The following is a 23,250-nucleotide window of genomic DNA, read 5'->3' on the forward strand; positions in this document are numbered from 1 at the left end:
ATGAAAATTCAAAATTAGATTGATTTACTTATTATGACCTTTATTCAACATTAATTCCGTTTTAATTCAATGTAACGATTATTCAGTATAGTATTTGTTTCCATTTTCCCATATGACATATTATTCTGTATAATATACGATGTTCTTGTATTCTAATGCACATAAACTATTCTCACCATATGATTTGTTATAACTCTGGGTATTTTTTATATATGTGATTCTATTCTAATTATTAATCAAAAATGGGTATATGAATCAATATATAAATGAGTGTATTTTCGCCTAGGGTAGTCGTGTTTTGGGGGTTAATAAATCTCCACTTATACCAGTCTTTGTGTTATTATTTTGGCGTCGGGGGAATCGCAGTGGTTCCTCGCTTTACAAGTATAAGTGACAAGCGATTCCGACATAACAATCAGCGACGACCAGATGTAACAAGTGGCGTCCAATCGACGAGACATCAGAAAGTAAAGTTTGTCAATAATTAGGGAGTTTTCTCATCGTGTTCGCAATGCTGATATCATGGGTTTGCGCATACAGTAGACAAAAGATTTTATATACAAGATGTAGGTGTTTAAAAAGGTATCATCAGGTGTGTCGGTTTGTACATTTATATATTTACTGAACGACTGATTCATATTTTAGTTTAACCTGTAAAAAATATCAAACTGGTTATGTACATAACGCGATTTTGTATTGTATTGTGATCTGGTACTCTAGGATACATGATGAGTCTAAAAATACAAAATGTAATTGACCGAACTTCTCGACCTCCTAGTATCTAGACTGGGTGTAGCTGGAAACGTAGAATTTGCGTTGGACTACCACTTGTGATAGGTACTGTACCTGACACAAAGTCGCAAATATTGGCGCTGTGGTTGGGAAGTTTAACATACACCTAGCTAATTTGATGATTTCCGCAATATATGTCCTACCCACATCCAGTGTCTTTCCTTAATTTCCTCTTCAGTTGGAAGAGGGTCCCATAAGGTCCTCCTATCTACACTGTCAAATGCTTCCTCATAATCAAAGAACTTGACGTATAGTGACGAGTTTCACTCAGTTGATTGTTCAACGATGATCCATAATGTCGTGATTTGGTCTGTGCACGACTGATCCTTACGGATCTGCTTACTTTGGTATCTTGACGAGAAGTTCTTCTTTCTAGTCCATCGGCACTAGGGAAAAATTTAAACGAATTAGTGAATCTTCAAATACTGAGGTGGTTGGTACATGTTTGATGAAGACTTTATCCAATTTACCTCAATGCGTGATTTCCGCTGGTATGAAACTTAACTGCCGATAAGCTAAGAAGTTTCGTCAGTTCATGGATTTATTGACCGTTGGACTGAGCCGAGTAGGCAGGTGTACGCTTGGCGCTCGGTAACTTTTCTAAGAATGTGTTACAATGGCGCAGATTCATTCATTATATCTTGCCAAAGAACTTCGAAAATGGTCTACTATCAAAATTATCTAGTACTTCTTTATACCACGGATGCACATTTTTTCGAATCATATTGTCTACTTAGTTCCTTCGATAACAATTGATACTGTTATTACATCTACTACTCAGGTATCTTGCCTGTTGTTATAATCTCTTTCTTACCGTTATGACCCAGCTGTTCCTATTGCTTAGTATTCTCGGACACCAATTCAGAACACGGTTGAACAGGAAAGAGATTATATTCCAAATAACAAGGTTAGATGGGAGTAAGAAGCACAATAGGGAAAACGTTAGTATATTTATAGTTTTTACATGAGAAGATTCTAGAGTATTCTCCAAGTATCGACTAGTGCCGATTGGATAAGAATTAGCCAATCAGCGTGCACCAAAGCTTATTATCTTCATAGCAAGAAGACCAAGACTAACGTGCTCAGAGTTTGGTTGTGTGCATCAGAAGTTTCATGATTTGTCAGTGCTACGAGTAGCTGTAATCAAGCAGATCACCTAGCTTATCCTATCCTCACTTAACTGTACAAGACTAACAGTACATTAAACTGATTATCTTTAGAAAGTGTTACTATAGTGAAAGTATTTGGCCACGAATGATCCTCAAAATGTAAAGAAATCGTAATAAATTTTGTAAAAGCTTAGACGTTACGGGACTACATAATACAATACGCTTCAGACGAGATATACTGATTACCACTTTTTGTATCCAGCCAAACAAAACGTAATTGCCAATATAATGCAGTACAAATAATGTAATGCTTATGTTACGCAATAAGGTATATATATATATATATATATATATATATATATATATATATATATATATATATATATATATATATATATATATATAGTAGAATATATAATTCTCACTAACAAAATGAAAAGAAATAGAATAAACAAGCTTACTGCCTTCTAATTTGTTGTCGGACCTTCCACCACTGATCATCAACCTTAAATTATTAACACCTGAGTCATCAGGTGATGAAATATCTTGGTTTAATTGTGAGTACCGTTCGTAGAAATGATGGTCAGGACTCGTGTCGTGAAGATGATCGTGCCCACCATATGCACTAGAACCGCACATGCTGCATATGTTGCCACCACCAGTAGATGCCCCATCCGAAGCGCCAGCCGGATCACATCGCAGTTCACAACCATAAGAAGGATTACTAAAAAAAACAAATAGTTCAATCAAGAGAAAGTTTTGTGGTAATGTCATATAATTTGGTGTTTCATACTTGGCAATGAAGACAATTAGTTGACCAAGAAACCATTTCTTACTACAAAGAATTCATTGTCTATTAAAATTAAACCCAACGAATTATTATTATTTATTTGAACATAAATATTGGTACAAGAGGGCACCAAATATATATGCGCCACACAAAACAACGAGGATTTGAAGAGAAGGAAAAAAAGGTAAGGAGCGTTAAAAAAAGAACGATAACGAACAGATTAGTGTAAGGTAGTGTAATAATAATAATAATAATGGGGGAAACAAAAACGTACAATCAGAAGAGATCTTTCAGTTAAGGAAGAAGCAACCCCTTTTTATGAAGGAAGTAAAAGAAGGTTACAACAGGATCGCCACTGGCTTCTATTCTGAGTCATATCTGATAACGTCTCTACTCGAGAATGTTTAGATAGAGCCGAATTTCCACCAAAGACGAGCCGCTGCATAAGTATAAAAGAGGGTGACTAATGTGGAAAATAATAATAATAGTAATAATAATAATAATCATTTGATTGTTAGTTGAAGCAAGTAAAGTAGTTTCCATAATTATAGGCAGTTCATCATATTTGTGTGTGGGCTGTGATACTGCCCGGGTGCCCAGACCGAAGCAGATGGTTTTCTTAGGGGGCCACAACTCGAGCCTTTGACCTAAAGGTTTAACCCACAAGGCAGTGGAGCATCGTAAGGAGATGCAGTCCCATGGTAGCCGGTGACCAACGATTGGTTCATACGCTAGTTATTCCTGCAGGACACTTGAGCCCATGTGCACCGTTGGTTTGTGATCCGGTTAAAGCGCTGGACACTCGGTTTTCGTCCTCTCAATTTCGTAAACAACACCCCCGCCGTGAGAAGGCAATGAGTAGGACTTCCCTGGCAGAGGCTGTATACGTGTGGCCGTGTGAGAGCATTTCGGGCCCTCCGCGCTCTCGGCCATACTAGGGCATTTGGGGGCAAAAAACCCAACGAACGGAAAAAAACAGTGAACCAATAAGGTGAGCTTCACATTGGATGCCTTCAATCAATTGTGAAAATAATTTATGCCAAGTCGTTAATGGTATATCAGAGTTGTCATATCTTTTGATGTCGTTAGCTACGGAGAATCAATTTTCGAATGGATTTCATACGTACAACAGAAAGTTGTTTCTGTTGGAGACAAACTCAAGGTACAGATTTTAAAATGAATACTTATGGATTCTGGTTCTGGCAAATTCAGCTGACAGGTTTCAAAATTAAATAACAAATGAGTCCATTACTTCAATGCTAGTTACCGGCCTTTACTATGAGGGAAATCACATTAGGCAAAACATGTCACGATTTGGTCATTAGCAACAGTTACTTGGCATACCAACGCACCAAGCGTTTGGATGAGTTATATATTCTTTTATCTTTATTATTGATCGTTGTCCATTTTTGGTGTAGGAATATAGTTACGTCCCAGTCAGGCTAATCATGTGTTCTTGATCTGAGTTGTGTTGAAGTCCTGTAGAATAGACACCGGGAGAGAATCTAGTGTAAATATTTGTCAAAGGCAAACTAACGTCCCATTCGTGTAGAAAAAGAAAACCGAGCGTAATAACGAAGCGAATAAGATAACAACAGAATAAGAAGATTCTAATAACGGCAATCAGTACCAACATATAAATCACGAAACCCTAATTGTAAAGAATTCCTACTGAGAATAACGTGTGCAACCGATTAAGATAAAACTCGTGAGAGTAAATATAAATTCAGGAATCAACATTTTACAAAATAAAATAATTATTATAGAAACACTGATGATTACTTGTAAATATTATTTCCAATCGCGTGGGTTGCCGAATCGCATAATTTATCAGCTTGCTGACCACGAGCGGCTTTTAAATATCCCCACGTATCACACAACTGTCGTGAAAATTGTGTTTGAAGGAATGCAAAGTGAGCTCTTTCCTCCTGTAACTGATTTGTTAAGAAACTGCGTTGAGAATAAGGAGGATTTGATTCGAATAGATAGACATTCTCATCTTCATTACGTTCACTTGTTCGAGATAACAATTCACGAGGTGCTATATTCCACAAAAGATCATTATTCCCAGATGAAACGTCAAGACTAGCAGCACGGCGAAGATATTCATTTGTTGTAGGAGAGTGAAATTGGTAATATAATAGTGGATTCGGATAAACTTCCTTAGGATATTTGCGACCTAAAAAATAGTTGTAGCGAACTTCATTACTAAAGTAATGAACTCAAATTATTACGTAGCTTTGACACATGAGGTAAGCGGAAATCATTAGTTTAACTGTGATAGTAAACCAAAACTCTGATTCTTGTTACAATACAAAACAGATTAGAATGATACAAGCAAAAGCAACTAAGAGGAAAAAACAGTGTAGATAACAAATTAAAAAAACACCAGATTTTAAACGAACAGACAGACACAACTAATCACATACCAAACACAAACGTTTGAACTTCCATGAGCTATTAATACCTGGAGATAGAATGAAAGTCCACAGTTGAGATAAGATCAATTTATACATAAATTACATAAAATTTAGTGAGCAAATAGAATCGTGTGAAACTGAAATGTGACTCACTTGTTGTACTAAAGTGCATAATTAAATTTTTCTAACATTTATGCTAAAGTTTTTCAAATTAAAAGTTACAAGAACCTACATAAAGATATGTGCTAAACACATTAATACTTTGGTAGTTAATGATACTTTTTGATGACTGAATATGTTTAAACGGATCCAAATGGTTTGAGTTTAAACCGAAACAATAAAGACATGATAAAATGCTATTGCAAAGATCAAAAAGTTACCTGTCTGAAAGTCATGGTATTTCGAATGAACGTTTGTGGAACAAGGTGGATATTGAAAAGAACAGCCACGATCAGTAGGGCGGGATAAAAAGTGCTTGTTCGTCAAATTAAACTCCTCTGTAGACGCTAATCCACAGTCGTTTTCTGAGTAAGGTATTTGCATGTAACTTGTCGAACGTTCTATTAAGGGAATATGAACTGAGTCAGATGATATTGGGCTTTTCGGCTGCGATTGCTGTCGCTGTAAGCCACGACTAGGCTGTGGACGATTGGAAATTCGACGATGCAAACGTTGAGTAACAATAGGAGAAAGTATTGCAGCCAGAGATGGACTCGAATACATATATTGGCTGCGATCTACAGGATCGTGTGGGACGAACTGAACATGACAGTTTGGTGTACAGTACTGTGGGTGTCTCAGAACATTCGTTGGTACAGTATAAGAAACCTCACGAATAATTGTTTGAGGTGGAGAATGTATGTGACAGACTGTCGGAGGTTGGTGTTCAGTTGACATTACTGCACAAGAACACGGATTATGATTACAATGAGAGACATCTGTAGGTCTGGTACGAGATTTTGAATTTAAAACTTCATCATTGTGAAGAGCAGGCAAGCCACCTGGGACAATAACAAACGGAGAGAACGAGGTTTCCGGTTCTTTGGAAATGGAATCCCCAACAGATACTACTGGTATTTCACCAGTTAGACAATGATTTCCAGACAATAAAGATTTAATGGCAATGCCACAGAAAGCACCATCAGAATACAATGGACCAAGATTGGTAACCAAATAAGATGGATACACAACCACCTAGGTTAGTTAGAAAAAACACAACATCATATACAAGGAGGATTCAGGAGACTAAAATTTAGGAGAACACAAAGAGTGGATGCACCTGCATCATTGCAAACGATTTTGAGCCATGTCATTCAGGGTCTTTAACCATCGGTTGCTATCATCTCGAGGTCCCCAACCAGGTAGTCTACACCTACCAATATGACTCAGTCTACTTGTCAGTGACTTCATGGACTTGTGCCATGTTTTGGTCTGGCCACCCCTAGCTTCCTTCCAACCTACTCCTATACAACAAAACATCGCACATCGAGGCAGTCGGTGGTTGGGTATACGTAACACATGTCCCAGCCATCTCAACTGATGAAGTTTCACTACTTCATCAATTGATTTGCCATCCTTACCTAGTACCCGTTTCCTGACAACTGTGTTACTTACTCCATGGTCCCAGGATATACGGGCAATATTTCGAAGACACCTATGATCAAATACTAGTAACCTACGAATATCCTCTACTCTTACCGGCCATGTTTCACTGCCATAAAGTAGGACGGAACGAACTGCTGCACAGTAAACACGTCCTTTGGTTGGTAGACGGATATCTCACCTACTCCATAAATGACGCAAGTTGGTAAAAGCTAGTCGAGCCTTCTGTATCCGTGCTGAGATTTCGTCACACACCAGACCACAAGGGCTGATGAGACTTCCAAGATAAGTGAAGCAGTCGATACGCTCAACTACTTCACTCCCTATCATTAGTTCGGGTGTCAATGCAACCCAATCATGAAGCAAAATTTTGCATTTCGAGGGAGAGAATCGCATCCCGAACATGCTTGCATTGTTGCTTAGAGTGGTCAGAAGACTCTGTATTTTGTCAGCGTCTTTACCAAATAGAACTATGTCATCAGCATATTCTAAGTCAACAAGTGAATCTCCTGGTAGAAGTTCAACCCTGGAAATCTAGACGAGGAAGGTGTCATCTCTAAAAGTACGTCGACGACAAAGTTGAACAAGAAAGGAGAGAGTGGACAGCCCTGACGAACACCACTTGAGGTAATCAATTCTGATGACAGTTCGCTATAAGCTCTCACTCGACCAGTTGTGTTCGAGTAGAGAGCCTTTACAAGGTTAATATACTTCTTTGGTACTCCTTTCAATGACAAACACTGCCATAGAACCTCACGATCAACAGAGTCGAATGCCGCCTTAAGGTCGAGAAATACTACGATTGTGGGGCGTCTGAATGTGTGTCTGTGTTCTAGAACCTGACGTAGTGTGAATATCTGGTCTATACAACCACGTCCAGGTCGGAAACCGGCCTGGTTTTCTCTAATCTGCTCTTCACGAGCTTTGATTAGGCATCGAAGTATTATTGAGGCTAATATTTTAGACACTATATTAGTCATCTGATTCCTCTGTGATTGTCATAAGAGGACTTTTGCCCTTCTTTATGGACTGTCACAATCAGTGATGGAGACCAGTCAGATGGGATTACGTCCAGTCCCCAAATTCTACCTAAGACCTCAGTCAATCTCGCTGCTAATACTGGACCGCCATCCTTAAAAATCTCAGGGGTACCATTCTATCTTGTCATTTGCGAAATAGTTACGTTCCTATTCAGTGGCGTTATGGTTTGGGAACTTTTTGAGTGAATAAAGGTGTCCGAAAAACAGTAAGCTGGGTTGTAATAGGAGAAATCACAACACTACTTCATTGATGTAGATCGTCTGCAAGCTGTTGATAACACGTTTATTGCCTAACAGTTAGGTTGCTTATCATAGCATATGACCTATATGAAGTGAGTAAAACAAGAGGCCTATACGTCGAAGGACATGGTTCATTTCTACAGCCTGGTTTCCCATTCTGCCTTTACACCCCAAACTGGAGACTTTTGCAGAAGTAGTATGAATTGTTGTTTGTCAGAAAACGGCAGTGGGGCGTAGCTGATGTTTTGCCTAAACAAACGGGGCCAGGGTAAATGTATAGGGAGTTTTGATACAGAAAGTAGCTACCTTAAGGCAAAAAGCCATAGTCTGAGCTGCGGGATGGATTTTCAATACGAAGGTACTGAGTAGTTCGCACTTTTTGACCGACACTGATCGATATTGACTTTGTATTAACTAAAGACACTAAACATTAACGGTAGATCGTGATGGATGTAGACCTTCTCTGGAGTAATGAAGCTTGAAATGATGTGCCAGAACAGTGATGATCAAGTTACACCTAAATTACGTAAATGACTGGCGAGACCTCACCATGCACATTTGGTTGCAGTCAATTTTGTCGACTGGTCCATGTCTACAGTTTCAAAATCTCACTTGTCACGTCCACACACATTCACTAATATAAAGCTGGAATCTGACACGGTCCGTTGAGAAATATTTGGACACAAGATCTAACGTGCTTCAAATACCATCTGCGTCAGACTAGTTCTAAATTCCCTACTTAGTGTGGTGTGATGTCGGTCAAATTCAGAAGATATGAACAATATGATCATTTTAAAAAATATCTTAAAAGTCGTTCGTGATTTATATTCTCTCATGGACAATGTACATCTACTTTTGCTTAGAAAATTTATATTTTGGTATTGGCCAAAATATCAACTGATTTATGTAAAATGAATTTCAAGTGCATAAGTTCTGTGTAGACTAACCTTTTTGTTCGACTGAGTCTTATAAACAGAATGCTCGCTATGTAGATCTACTGGACAGCTAGTTGACTCAAACGGCCACATGGATGACTGCAGGTAATAATCTGCACCCCGATCGAGTATCACTTCTGTGCGTTTAACGTGAGGTGTTACAGGAACAGATACTGAACCCGGAGCAAATCGATGGTCAGTATACTTAGAATAGACAGGGAAGGAATTTGCTGGAATGTTTGGATATAGAGGGTCAGTATAAACCAAATTATTTTGGTCTATCTGAATACCATCATCCCAAGATTTTCCATGATGTACTGGGTATCCATCCAAATTGGTTACTGGTGGATAGAAACTATAGTCATCAAAGTAGTTGCCACATCGGTCACCATTCATATCACTAGTAGTTTTATCATTATCTACAGTGGGATTAGAAATAGATTTCTGGTCATCATCATCGTCATTCAACGTTCGGGATATATGCATACCATCCATTTCAACGTCTTTTTGATTTTCTTTCCTCGTGGGACTGAAAGCAACTTTACAGTTGTATTGAGTGGATATACATTGAGAAGTATGAGTGGAGGTCGAATTGTCTACGTAGGTATCGATCAAACGATTATGGTTATCAGAGGTGTAAGGGTTTTGGCGCTTTTGCTGATGTATTAGTGCCTCTTCAAGTTGAGCACACCGAGCCTCTAAAACTGATTTAGCTTCTAAAGCCTCAGCTTTTTCTGCACGTGCTTTTGCCAGTCGTGCTCTTTCAACCTAATTTCAAAGGAAACTTGGTAGATAATAAATTGGAAATAAATAATAAACGATTTGAAAAAATTCGAAGTTTCAGTTGCATAAATGTAAACAATCGATGCGCATACATGTGGATGTGGATGATTTGTTTCAAACTTACACTGCGAAAAAGTAAAATGCAGAAGGATAATACAGAGATATAAGGAGAATATTAATTCAGTAACGAAAAAATACTGAGAATGTAGAAAATGACATATCAATTGAAATAATCTGAAAAGATACTAAAATGGTAGGTTACCTCTCGTCTGGCTCTCTCTTCTCTTGCTTGTGCTCTCATTTGCTGGACCTCAATGCTATCCGGCTGACGACGTCTCATGAACAGTGAGTGGTTACCAGCACACATAGACATAACTGTTTTAGCTTGATTTGGGTCTGCCAACCAAACTTCAACAACACTGATTAATACAGTCTCAGAATTCAGATTGGACGATTTAAGCAAACTTTTCGACGGCAGCGAGACATTGTTTTCCGCAGACTGAACCCTAGGGCCACGAAGACAATTCACACTAGTCCTAGTAACTGCGAATTCATTAGCAGAGTAACGAGAGGATTTGATTGATAAACCAGGAATGCAGCGTGAACCTAGTTCAAGAACTAAACAAGGAACTACATATTATATTAAAATTTAAAGAATCGAGCAGCAGATTTTTCCAGTGAATATTCGTTTAGATTGTACATACAATTAAATAATAACTACATCAGAAGTGCACAAATTATTTATAATTCTTAAATCCAGAGAACGACAATGAACAATAATAATCCATTTACTCAATACCACAAATTGTGATGCAGCAAAAAATCTACAGCATCAGCTGTGTAATATTCTAAGATCCATTCCATTTGTAACTTTTCAAAACACCTTTTTTATAAATGTTTCCTAACATTTAGTATTGATCATCAAAGTTTAGCTGCCACGACTACTTTTCAACCCATCATATATATAGTGCTTGAATTCAAATATATTTGCCTCTCGTTTTGTAAAAGCATAGATAAAAAAGAAAATACGCCAAGAACTTTAGGACTTATGTTAGAGTTTTCCAGTAATATGTACTGAAAATATTTTGTAAGCCATTAATAAAGCGCGAATACATAAACCTAGCATTCATAATCATCAAAACTAAAACGTCTGGAAAATAGAAATATGTATCAGTTTGTTTCAATGTACTTTTTTTTTGCTGACTTCAACCAATTTTTACTAATTTCCAAAACCTTTTGTGTACAAAATTTACGTAAATGATACGTATAACTGAACACAAAATTATGCGAAAAAAGTTATACTATTAAAATATATTATAACATTTGCTTCTTCATTCTTCCTTCATACATCAGTACGAATCGTTAGTACACAATTTATCCCAAAAGTCCGATGGAACAAGAGAAGAATTTCAGGATTGGAAGTCTTACTAGTAGTTATTGTTCATTATTTTAAAATCAAATTATACTGTAGTTAAAGAATGTGAAAAGTATGCAAGGGTTTTAGACATAAACGAAAAAGACAGCAAATTGTAAACTGTAAAACGTCAGGTAATCACAGAGTAGAAGCTGACACGTAAGTACACCGATATAAAATTGTCAAGTCAAAACTAAGAATAGAGGAGTTAATAAAGGTATGAGTGATGATTGAGAAGCTTAGATATCGAAGATACGATAAACGAAAATATAAATTGGAGTAATTTTAAACCACGAGGAAATCAGAAGCTTGAAATCTTACAGACACAAGGAATGGGAACACCTGTGCCATTACAAAAGATTTTCTCACGGAGATTGTAATCTGTGTGGTAAGGTGAGGTGTGAAATTCTCAGGGCCGACCTCTTATAACCACTTCCATCCGTTATGAGAGGGCACCATCTCTGCAGATGATAGTTGTCCGAGGGAAACACCTTGCTGCTATCACAACCCCCTGCATTCACCAGTACGAATTCACCCTTCAGACCGTAAGTTGCAGCTTTAAGTCTTACCGTTCTCCAACCGACCTGCCTGGCATGTTAGGACCTAAAGGAACATATGTCTCAGCCAATGAAGCTCGGTTGAGTCATCATGATAGGCAAGCCCGACCAACACGTCAAGGTAGCAGCCACCGTTGGGACTACTATTTACACGAAAAGATGACACATTAGTTACTTTCAGTTCAGCTTACCTTTAGCACGACCTTTGAAGCCTTTTGAAGCACCCAGTTGTTGTGCAGTTTCGCATGATTCAAACTTGGAAACAGCTCTTGGAGATGAAAGGTTAACAGACGTATCAAGTAAATTTGGAGAAACAGGTGGAACTGAAGGGATAAGACGAGCTGATATTGGAGTGCTAGGTAAGCTTGCGGCAGACGTCCCACTACCTCCTGCACTAGAACCTACAGCAACACCAACAAAAGCTTGGCCTGTGATACTAATAAGAGGACTACGATTGGGCTGACTTGCTTTTGATGAAATAACAGCTGGTCCTCTGGTTTCATTCAATAAGGTAGGGACAGATGTATTTTGACTAGGTTTGTTGGTTCCACGACAGGTACTGGTCAACTTGATCGTAAACTAAACGATGATTAAAAAGAAACCAACTTAAAAAGAAATTTGGGAACACAAACAAGAAAGAGACAATTTCGCCGAGTAAAAATGGAAATTTTATAGTCTTTCATCTGCTGATCTCAAGGATATTACTATTCTCCATTTAGTAGGTTGTTCGCTTTCTGTAGTAAAAATTAGTGACGAAATATCTTCACATCCGCAGAGCTTTATTGATTAGGGAACGGACGAAGACAAACAATTCACTTTGTTTTATACCTGATTATACATGAAACAGAACATAATTCAGTGTGAGCAGAATACAGAAGTCAAAAAACAAATGATCAGAAACATGTAATTAGTTTTGTACTTGCATTATAACCAGTTGTATAAGTGTGAGCTTCTTTAGTAAAATTCGTTATCGCAGTTATTTTTATTGACTCTGACCCTATTTTACATATTTTAATGTACAAGATGTTTGGTACAATCTATACATAAGTTATTTGTACAACTACATGTAAAAGTTTGCGGAAAAATAGGTTTTACTACCAGCTAGTTTTTAAGATGAATAGTCGACCGTTGGGAAACCATAATGCAAAAGCTATGAAATAAATCGAAGCAACAGAATATCAGAAAATGTTTCGGATTTGTTGACCGATTTTCGTTCAACTGAATTTTATATTTTAGGTGTGTGTGAGGGCTAGTGAGGTTACATAGTCTCCCAAACAGATGAGGTGGCGGTTGCATCAGAAACCTATTGCTTGAAAGAATAATTTATAAACCACAGTAATCACTTCATTTCACAGATAGCAATCCGTTCGCAAAATAAAAGATAAATGTGTCCGGTCTTGAAATGCTTAATATTTGGTAGTTGAAATCGATACAAACAGTAACATTTCTGATTGAATCGTACGAAGTGTACTATAATGAGGGTTACATTGGAATAAGTTATATTTTTGATCCGTGGAAATTTTCGCCAAAAGCGGATGGAAATATGAAAAGCAGCCATTAACTTTGAAATTGTGAGCTAGATATTTGATTCATGAGGTACTCGGCAATGAAAATGTACGAAAACAGGTTCATGACAGTCATCAATCATTTAATGAGTCCAAGCTATAAATAACAACACTATTTAGATCCAAAAAATATTTTACTGAGTTTCCTAGATAACATGAGAGATGATATGGTAAAATTATTGGGATAATAAATGTTTGACAACAATATTAAAATATACTGTTATAGCATACTGTGAGGGTAAAAATGGTTGTTGTTTATTCAGCAATTAAGATGTGAATGACCTACAAGGAATGAAATTCTATAGAGCATAATATGGTGGAAATGTTGTGAATTTGGTTGAGCGATACAATTAAGTGAAAAAACAGCTCACTTTGCGTTCGCGATATGAAACATTTTTTATCATATTCCAAGGAAATGTAAATTGAGGTGGATCACGTTGACACTTTCCATACAGTTGAAGACCTGCTGCTGTAACACCAAGCCAAGCATTTGTGTGACATTGATTCTGGTAGAAAGAATGGGAGCAAACAAAATATCATCGTATATGCATAACCACCATCAGTACATGGATTATAAATATTAACTTGGTAATTTAGCCCAAAAATAGCAATCAGCTATCCACAGTATTTTGGATGAGCCGCAACTCATCTGCCAAAGAGAACCCAAAAGGATTGTAATAAGATACTTATTGGTATGACTTTTCAATTTGACTGATTGTATACTTAACCCTGACTACTTCGTTAAATATAATCGACAGACGAAATACTCAAACGCCTTCTCGAAACAAGCTGAACATCATCTGTGAAAACATATGACGTACATAATGGGGTCCTAAAATATTTGAATGGAGTAAAAAATTCAGCAGGTACTTGAGCATGGGCTACACTCTAAGTGTGAGAGTTAGTGATACTACCCGATCGCCCAAACTGTAGTAGTTAAGGTGAGGTCCATACATGGGACTTAATAGTTAGAAGTCGTACGCCTTAACCACTCAGTTACCAAAACCCATCCCCAAAAAATATCTAGATATATGAACAGACACAAACCCTTTAGGCGACCGTTGATATAAATGTAGGTGATTAGTTCACAGTAGAACCCCAAATGGTGCATCTCCATTTTTATGGCAATGCATGTAAAGGGATTTCAGAAGTCAATTATTGCTGGTAAATTGTGCGGGGATGTGAAAATTTAGCTGTGTGGCTAGCTCAACGTGACAGATTGATGTTAGTTGTATTTCCAAGTTTCCAGTTCCATCCTGACCACGATATTAATGAAGCTACATCTACTACAACCACATATGGTGATATTTAGGTGAGACTGAAGCTTTGGGTATTGTTCATATAATTTAACAATGAACCTAAACTGAATGTATATCTGTATAAAACCAGCCAAAGATGGCAAATGAAATACTTGAAAAATTAAATAGATTTTATTTGTCACAGGCGGAAACAGGGAAGTGGGCTAAATGGTTTGAGACTATAATGAATAGTATCCTGATGCTGTATGGTTGAAATTAAACAACAGAAAGGTCTGCAAATGAGTCTCATTAACTACTGTCAACTACTATGAAACATAAAACTAAAAAATTCCAGAGAACGATGTAACACAATTAAAAAATGAGTGAAAACAGATCACTAAGATGCATTTTCAGCAATGCAAATAAACAGTTATTATACGATCCATCAGAATGTATCGTTTGTGTTTCTTTTATGACACCTTAAATTACGCACTAACATGCCCCCAAACGCCCTGGTACGGCCGAGAGTGAGGAGAGTCTGCTCTCCTTCTCGAAATACTCTCACACGGCCACGCGTATACAGCCTCTGCCAGGGAAGTCCTACTCACTGCCTTCTCACAGCGGGGGTGTTGTTTACGAAATTGAGAGGACGAAAAGCGAGTGTCCGGCACTTTAACCGGCTTCCAAGCCAATGGTGCACATGGGCTCCAATCGTTGGTCACCAGATACCACAGCACTGCATCTCTTTACGAAGAGACCATTATATCTTAACAGACATCTATGACAAAGTCAAATGAAAATAGATAAAGCAGACAACACATCTTCAGCTTTTGTTATCCATGACTGCCTATGATCATTGAGTAGCCTTTTCATCAATCTGCGATCAGGCTGCCTCCTCTCCTTATCGTTTTCAAAGCTTGATGAAACCGAGAACCGATCAGTTACGTAGACGCCAGAGAAATCCAGTGATTTTTCTTAAACTGGTTTTAATTACTGTTAGATAACGCTGCTCATGTGTTTGGTCATCGTGTCAAGCTACCTCGGGGTGGATATCACTTTCATGCCTGATTAACTCCTTTAGTTGTTCCTGGAAAATATTCTTGGTGTTTTAATCACTAAGCCGGACTCCAAGAGGTTTCCTGCTGTGACTTTTCTGTGTTCAGTGAGACAGATAAACACGTGGTCGTACGTGCTCCAAAATAAGCCCGTCTTATCAAGCTTCTTCAAAGATAGCTGATTGCAACATGGTATATTCGTATCCATTGTTGAGCCACTTTTAGGTCAGCATTTTAGGTAATGTCTCTGTTTATACTTGAAGTTAGTTCCAGTTAGAAATAAGCGGTTTTCTGAGCATAGTCGAAGATGGTCTCTATGAGCTATTATTAGCTGAGCTGGTGCAACGTGATACCCACACAAGTACCTTTCAGTTTGCATAGGATTACCCACATAGTAAAATTACCTGCTACGAGTACTATATCTGAGTGTCTAGTTTTTTAGGAGATGAAAAGCCTTCCATGAATGTTCATTTTTCAAATTCATCTGAACTACAATTATTGAGAACGCAGGGATAGGCAATGATGAGACAACGACGTGTCCCTATATCCCCGAGTTTTGTTATCTCGTTTAGTCGAACAACGCACAAGCGCCTATCTAGCAGAATCCGGTCAAGGAATACCTGTTCTGTTTTTGAACCTAGTGCTGTACCTACACCGGTGAAGTCACAGGAAGTATTAGTGGGGTCTCCAGATACACAGGGTAAATCACCCTGATTGAATTGTGTTCAAACAGATTACCACACTCGAATTTTGTATGCATGTATCGGAGATACAACACACGTCGACAGCGCGATATTCTAGAGTCCTAGTCAGGGAAGTCTGTGATAATATTTGACATAAGTTTCGAACACTCAAAGCTCCTAAATGTAGTTCAGAACAGTTTCTTTTAGTGGGATATATATTTGATTAATTAATTAATTTATTTGAACATATAATATTGGTACAAGGCGGCACCAGATATATATGCGCCGAATAAATTTCATTTGGTTTGTTTGAGGGCTGTGATCCTACCCGTGTGCCCAAACCGAAGCAGATGGTTTTCCTAAGGGGCTACACCCCGAGCCTTTGACCTAAAGGTCTAACCCACAAGGCAGTGGAGCATCGTAAGGAGATGCAGTCCCATGGTAGCTGGTGACCAACGATTGGTTCATACGCTAGTTATTCCTGCAGGATACTTGAGCCCATGTGCACCATTGGTTTGGAATCCGGTTAAAGCGACGGACATTCGCTTCTCGTCCTCTCAATTTCGTAAACAACACCCTCGTCACGAGGTAGTGAGTAGAACTTCCCTGGCAGAGGCTGTATACGCGTGGCCGTGTGAGAGCATTTCGAGAGGGAGAGCGGGCCCACCCCGCTCCCAGCCATACCAGGGCATTAGGGGCTCCGTTTCCTATAACATTAGCCTTATCCTCATGCCCCATTAGTGTTTACGGACTAGATCCTGGTTTTATGAAACTTTTACTTTCTGTTAGTACGACCTAGCTACTATTGCTCAGTATTCTTGGACACTACTTCACTCGACAAGTCCCAACTCAGAACACGGTTGAACAGGGACGTAATTATATTCCAAGTATTCACTAGCGCTGATTGGATAAGAACTAGCCAATCAACGTGCCCCAACACAATCCTGTACGCAACGTGCTTTAATCAAAACTGCCGTATGAACCATTTATTGGTCACCGGTTACCATGGGAGTGCACCTCCTTACGTAGCCCCCAAATGCCCTGGTACGGCCGAGAGTGGGGAGAGTCCGCTCTCCCTCTCGAAATACTCTCACACGGCCACGCGTATACAGCCTCTGCCAGGGAAATCCTACTCATTGCCTTCTCACGGCGGGGGTGTTGTTTACGAAATTGAGAGGACGAAAAGCGAATGTCCAGCGCTTTAACCGGATTCCAAACCAATGGTGCACATGGGCTCAAGTATCCTGCAGGAATAACTAGCGTATGAACCAATCGTTGGTCACCAGCTACCATGGGACTGCATCTCCTTACGATGCTCCACTGCCTTGTGGGTTAGACCTTTAGGTCAAAGGCTCGAGTTGTGGCCCCTAAGAAAACCATCTGCTTCGGTCTGGGCACCTGGGCAGTATCACAGCCCACACACAAATATGATGAACTGCCTATAATTATGGAAACTACTTTACTTGCTTCAACTAACAATCAAATGATTATTATGATTATTACTATTATTATTATTTTCCACATTAGTCACCCTCTTTTATACTTATGCAGCGGCTCGTCTTTGGTGGAAATTCGGCTCTATCTAAACGTTCTCGAGTCACTGTCCGGTTGAAAATTGTATGTTACCACTGAATACGAATACTGAACTAGTTTTTCTGAAACCACGTGCACCATTCAAACTGGCTGCCTTAAACGTTCGCACATTTATGCAGGTTGGACAACAAATAGGGCTGGCTATGTCTTTAGAAAGTATTAATATCGATGTTTGCTGTCTATCTGAGACCCGTATTCAAGACTCTGGCGAAGTACTACAAATTCGATCTCCATCTGTCGCTTCGAAAGCTTGTTTTACGTGCGCCTATCCAGGGACCCTGTAGCATCTTCGTCTGGTCTTGCTGGCGTTGGTGTCGCACTAAGCGCTAGAGCTGAGGCAGCACTAGTCGATTGGATCCCCATTAACAGTCGGTAATGTGCTGTTAGATTAGAAAGTTCCATCAAAGTGAGAAGAAATCGGCGTGAGAAACGATGTCTTTTCGTCATCTCCGCCTATGCCCCGACAGATTGCAGTCCGGATGCAATCAAGGATGAGATTTACCACCAGTTATCTGTTCTTCTCCAGAAAGTGCGTTCGACAGATATTGTGGTACTAGCCGGAGACTTGAATGCTCAGGTCGGGCGTCTAGGCACAGAAGAGAGTCGTTTAGGTGGCCGATGGGGACTCGTTGGTCGCAGGACAGATAACGGGGACCGTCTAATGCAACTGTGCACAAACCACAACCTGTTTCTGGCTAGCACTAACTTTCGGCACAGTCATCGCCGATGTGCCACCTGGCGTCCTCCCTCTGCATCTCAAGCCTGGACTCAGATTGATCACATCGCGATCAGCTACCACTGGCGTGGTTGTGTACAAGACTGCCGCTCCTTTAGGAGTACCTATCTGGACTCTGACCATGCCTTGGTCCGCGCCAATCTTGCCTTACTTTTCAGTGGACAACGAAGTGACCGCCATCAACGGATTGATATTAGCAAGCTGGTTGCAACTTCTGTTGCAAGTAAGTATCGAACCGAGCTAGCCTCTAGGCTAGCTACCACTCCACCGAAAAGTATAGATGAGCATTGGTTGCAATTGCATGACGCCATGAAAATGGCGGGTACAGTCAGTTGTGGGTTCGCGAACCGACCCGCTTATAAGCACTGGGTTTCTTCAGGTTCCTTACAACTCATCGAAGCCCGTCGGTCTACTCCGGGTGACCGTGAGTTTGACCATAAACGAAGGATGTTACGTAAGGAAATTGGGCAAAGCTTGCGTAAGGACCAAGAAGCCTGGTGATCGAAGCGTGCTAATGAGCTGGAAGCAGCAGCTGCATCTGGTAACTACCGGAAGCTCTTCCAACTCATCCGAGCCACTGGCAACAAGAAGTCTGGTGTGAGTGAAACAATCTGTGAGGATGATGGGATGCCAATCACTAACATCCATCGACGTCTTGGACGATGGGCAGAATTTTTCGAAGGGCAGTTCAACTGGCCTGCTGCTCCGGCAACATCGGTCAGACTGTCCTGCCCTCCATGGTCGGTGACGACTGATCCACCAAACGAGGAGGAAGTCCGCAAGGAACTCCAACCCTTGAAGCGTTACAAATCACCTGGCACAGATGACTTACCTCCGGCTCTTTTAAAGATGGTAGTGACTTTCTGACTAAGGAATTGACGACGTTGTTTACAAAGGTTTGGGAACTAGAGAGTGTAACAACGTCATAGAATGAGTCGATAGTTGGCCCTATCTTTAAAAAGGGTTCACGTCGTTCCTGTAACAACTATCGGGGGATAAGTCTACTTCCGATTGCGTCCAAGCTATTGGCTTCCGTCATACTTCGTAGGTTGTTCAAAACCCGAGAAAGATTGACTCGCGAGGAGCAGGCTGGGTTTCGTTCTGGTCGAGGATGTATTGATCATATCTTTACCCTCCGCCAAATGTTAGAACACCGCCATACTTATCAAAGGCCAACAATCGTAGTGTTTCTTGACATCAGGGCTGCCTTCGATTCGTTGGACAGGGCTGTTCTCTGGGATTGTCTATTGAAGAAGGGTGTGCTTGAGAAGTTTATTAACATCCTAAATGCCCCATATACAAACACCTCGGGTAGAGTGAGGGCATACAACCACCTCTATCCATTGTTCCATTCGAGCAGTGGGAAAAGCGGAGAGGTGGTCAGTGCATGACATGGTGTCGTGGCATGAAAGAAAGCTGCAAAGGACTGGCTTCCGTTGGTCCTTCACGACTCCCTGTTTGGGGTCCGACAGATGGTGCTACACAGTGGCTAGAGACGTTATCAGATATGGCTCAGAATAGAAGCCAGTGGCGATCCTGCTGTAACCTTCTTTTACTTTCTTCATAAAAAGTGGTTGTGTCTCCCTTAACTGAAAGATTTCTTCTGATTGTACCTTTCCATTCCCCCATTATTACTACATTACGTTACATCAATCTCTTCGTTACTGTTCTCTTTTTCTTACGCTCCTTACCTTTTTATCTCTTCCAATTCTGATTCTTTTGTGTGGCGCATATATATTGGCGCTCTCGTACCAATATTTATGTGTTCAAATAAATAAATAAATAATTTTAAATAGAGCAAGAACAAACATTGATGCAGAATAGTATGAATTCATATTATTTCGAGGTTTCTCGTCAGCTGCTTAGAAACCAAAATTGTGATAGATTTTTTTACATGGAGATAAATAAATAAATGCACTAACATAACATTATTCAATGAAATAGCTTACAGTGTTGTCCCAAAGAGTTGATTCGTTCTGTGTCGAGCTTAAAGTTCGAGGAAACTTCATCCGAGCATACTGAAAGAAACATGAGAGTAACGGAACCATTGGTTTGACACTGAATAATAGAACAATATCAATACTAAGCTCATGAGATACGGGAACGCTTACTATATTAAAAATCCTAGGATTTCGAGTACGTCTCTAACTATGGGTCAAATAGGGGGGAGGATGTAGACTTCTTAACTAGTTTAATTTAGACAAGAGAGTGATGTAATAATTTTGTATTTATCGGTTTTCAGATTGTTTTACAGAAGCTCTCCAATATTTGCCCAACTTCCAGTATCAACCCTATCTTTTCTCACACTAGATCTGACTAAATGCTACCCTCAATTTTGTGCGACTGAGCCCCACACCATTTGTTCAAGATTTCAATGTTCATATAGTACCTCTGTATCTCATCTCATCGACGTTTGCTATGTATGTGAAATAATTACACAGGAACTTAGTATGATCATTCTTTTGACCACATTTAGAATCAATATGATTCAACATTTGCATATCTGAAGACTCTGCAGAAGCACCTCGTGGTCTTGCATGTGCAGGCATATGAATAAGCTCGAAGCACTGTATGATTCGACTTTTATCGACAATCACTTGAGTACTGTTCGAATAAAAGAACTCAGAAAAATATCAAAACATCTCATTGGCTCTTCGTCGTTTCTGCTAACACATACACTGACTGCAGCTCAGAAGCAAAAGAAGTTATATCAGTAGACTTCTGATATGTAGTTGGTAATCCTGGCCTCAAAAAAAGTGGGCAAAGTTAAACTGAAAGATACTTAGACGGGGCATTCACCATACCAATCAAGTGAAAAGGTAACGGTATCTGTTGCAGTGGTGGTTAGGCAACCCAAACATACAGATAGACATTCTCGAACCCAGTGGCCCACAGCATCATTATAGCGACGGGTGCCATTGGTGAAGATCGATAGTCAATGACAAAGTTGAACAAGAAAGGAGAAAGTGGACAGCCCTGACGAACACCACTTGAGGTAATCAATTCTGATGACAGTTCGCCATAAGCTCTCACTCGACCAGTTGTGTTCGAATAAAGAGCCTTTACAAGGTTAATATACTTCTTTGGTACTCCTTTCAGCGACAAACACTGCCACAAAACCTTACGATCAACCGAGTCAAATTCTGCCTTAAGGTCGAGAAATACTACGATTGTGGGGCGTCTGAACGTATGTCTGTGTTCTAGAATCTGACGTAGTGTAAATATCTGGTCTATACAACCACATCCAGGTCGAAAAACAGCCTGATTTTCTCTAGTCTGTTCTTCAAGAGCTTTGGTTAGGTGTCGAAGTATTATTGAAGCTAATATTTTAGACACTATATTAGTTAAGCTGATTTCTCTGTGATTGTCATAAGAGGACTTTTGCCCTTCCTTATGGACTGTCACAATCAGTGATGGAGACCAGTCAGATGGGATTACGTCCAGTTCCTAAATTCTACCTAAGACCTCAGTCAATCTCGCTGCTAATACTGGACCGCCATCCTTAAAAATCTCAGGAGTGAACCTGTCAGGGCCTGCTGTTTTCCCTGGCTTCAGATTTCCGATAACTTTTTCAACTTCATAAAGAGACGGAGGACCTAAATTAACTTGCCATTCAGGTTGACTGGAGATCGTGGGAAACCGAAGTGTGGCTGAAATGATCCATAAAGTGTTCTGCCCATCGATCCAATCTCCTGGATTGAGAGTGAATAATATGTCCATTTTTTCCGAGATAGTTTCGTTAACAGTTGGTTCCTAATACCGGTTTCCTTAACAAGTCTGAACAATTGTCTGCTATTACCTATTGCCGCTGCCTTTTCTATCTCTCTTGCTTTCACTACCCACCACTGTTCACGATCATTGCGTAGACTTCTTCTCAGCTTGCGCTTAAGCTGACTCCGCTCTTCGTTATGTTCAGATCGAGATGGAATGAGTTTCCAAGCATCTATCAGTGCGATAGATGCTGCTGAGATCCAGTGTTGCTTCCCAACCTTACGGTTTGCCGTACTAGCAGATATCATTGCTGTTTCCACAGCTTTTCGGATATCATTCCATGCTGCCTCGGGGTGGGCAGCACATACATGGCTGCCTAACTGTTCTCCTAGTTGTTCCTGAAATACACTCTTAGCTTGACTAACATTAAACAGGACCCTAAGAGGTTTCCTTGCAGCGTCTTTCCTACGTCCAATAAGACGCAGACAAATACGCGCTCGCACTAGAGCATAATCTGAATCTAAGCATGTGCCCCAGAATGAGCGACAGTCTTCTATTGAGCCCCTCCATCGGTGGCTGATGGCAATGTGATCTATTTGGGTCCAACGTTGGGACGAATTAGGGGGTCGCCATGTTAGAAGATGTTTTTCCTTATGCTTAAAGTTAGTATTTGCAAGAAACAGGCAGTTATCTGAGCATGGCTGCAACAGACGGTCGCCATTATCTGTTCTTTGAGCCACGACACCATAAGATCCACCAAGGTGTCCTTCCCTATCGCTTAGTTTACCTACTTGAGCATTAAAGACACCAGCCACTATTACTACATCAGAGCGCCTAGCTTTTAGGAGGAGGTCGGAGAGCTTTCTGTAAAACTCATCTTTTACATCATCTGCGCTGCAGTCAGTGGGAGAATAGGCAGAGACGACGAAGAGGCAACGACGAGTGTCCCTATCTTTTCGGATCCTTACTGTTCCGTTCAGTCGGACA

The 23,250-nt window shown here is 39.9% G+C and overlaps 1 protein-coding gene across 2 annotated transcripts in view; it reads right to left on the reverse strand.

The window, feature by feature from the left end:
- Positions 1-23,250, reverse strand: part of MS3_00003169 (uncharacterized protein) — a 38,911-nt gene that overhangs the window by 248 nt on the left and 15,413 nt on the right. Inside the window, exons 7-15 of one of the 2 annotated variants that reach the window (XM_051210890.1) lie at positions 20,502-20,570; positions 13,619-13,753; positions 11,874-12,510; positions 9,974-10,329; positions 8,941-9,696; positions 5,492-6,305; positions 5,121-5,158; positions 4,474-4,870; positions 2,363-2,625 (exon numbers count right to left, since the gene is read on the reverse strand). In XM_051210890.1, coding sequence (XP_051070914.1) covers positions 4,733-4,870; positions 5,121-5,158; positions 5,492-6,305; positions 8,941-9,696; positions 9,974-10,084 — 1,857 coding nt within the window. In that variant the 5' untranslated portion in view covers positions 10,085-10,329; positions 11,874-12,510; positions 13,619-13,753; positions 20,502-20,570 and the 3' untranslated portion in view covers positions 2,363-2,625; positions 4,474-4,732. The remainder of the gene's footprint in view (positions 1-2,362; positions 2,626-4,473; positions 4,871-5,120; positions 5,159-5,491; positions 6,306-8,940; positions 9,697-9,973; positions 10,330-11,873; positions 12,511-13,618; positions 13,754-20,501; positions 20,571-23,250) is intronic. The other variant, XM_051210891.1, reaches the window with a different exon arrangement.

The sequence above is a fragment of the Schistosoma haematobium genome, chromosome ZW (assembly GCF_000699445.3).
Source record: "Schistosoma haematobium chromosome ZW, whole genome shotgun sequence".
Taxonomy (NCBI): Eukaryota; Metazoa; Platyhelminthes; class Trematoda; order Strigeidida; family Schistosomatidae; genus Schistosoma; species Schistosoma haematobium.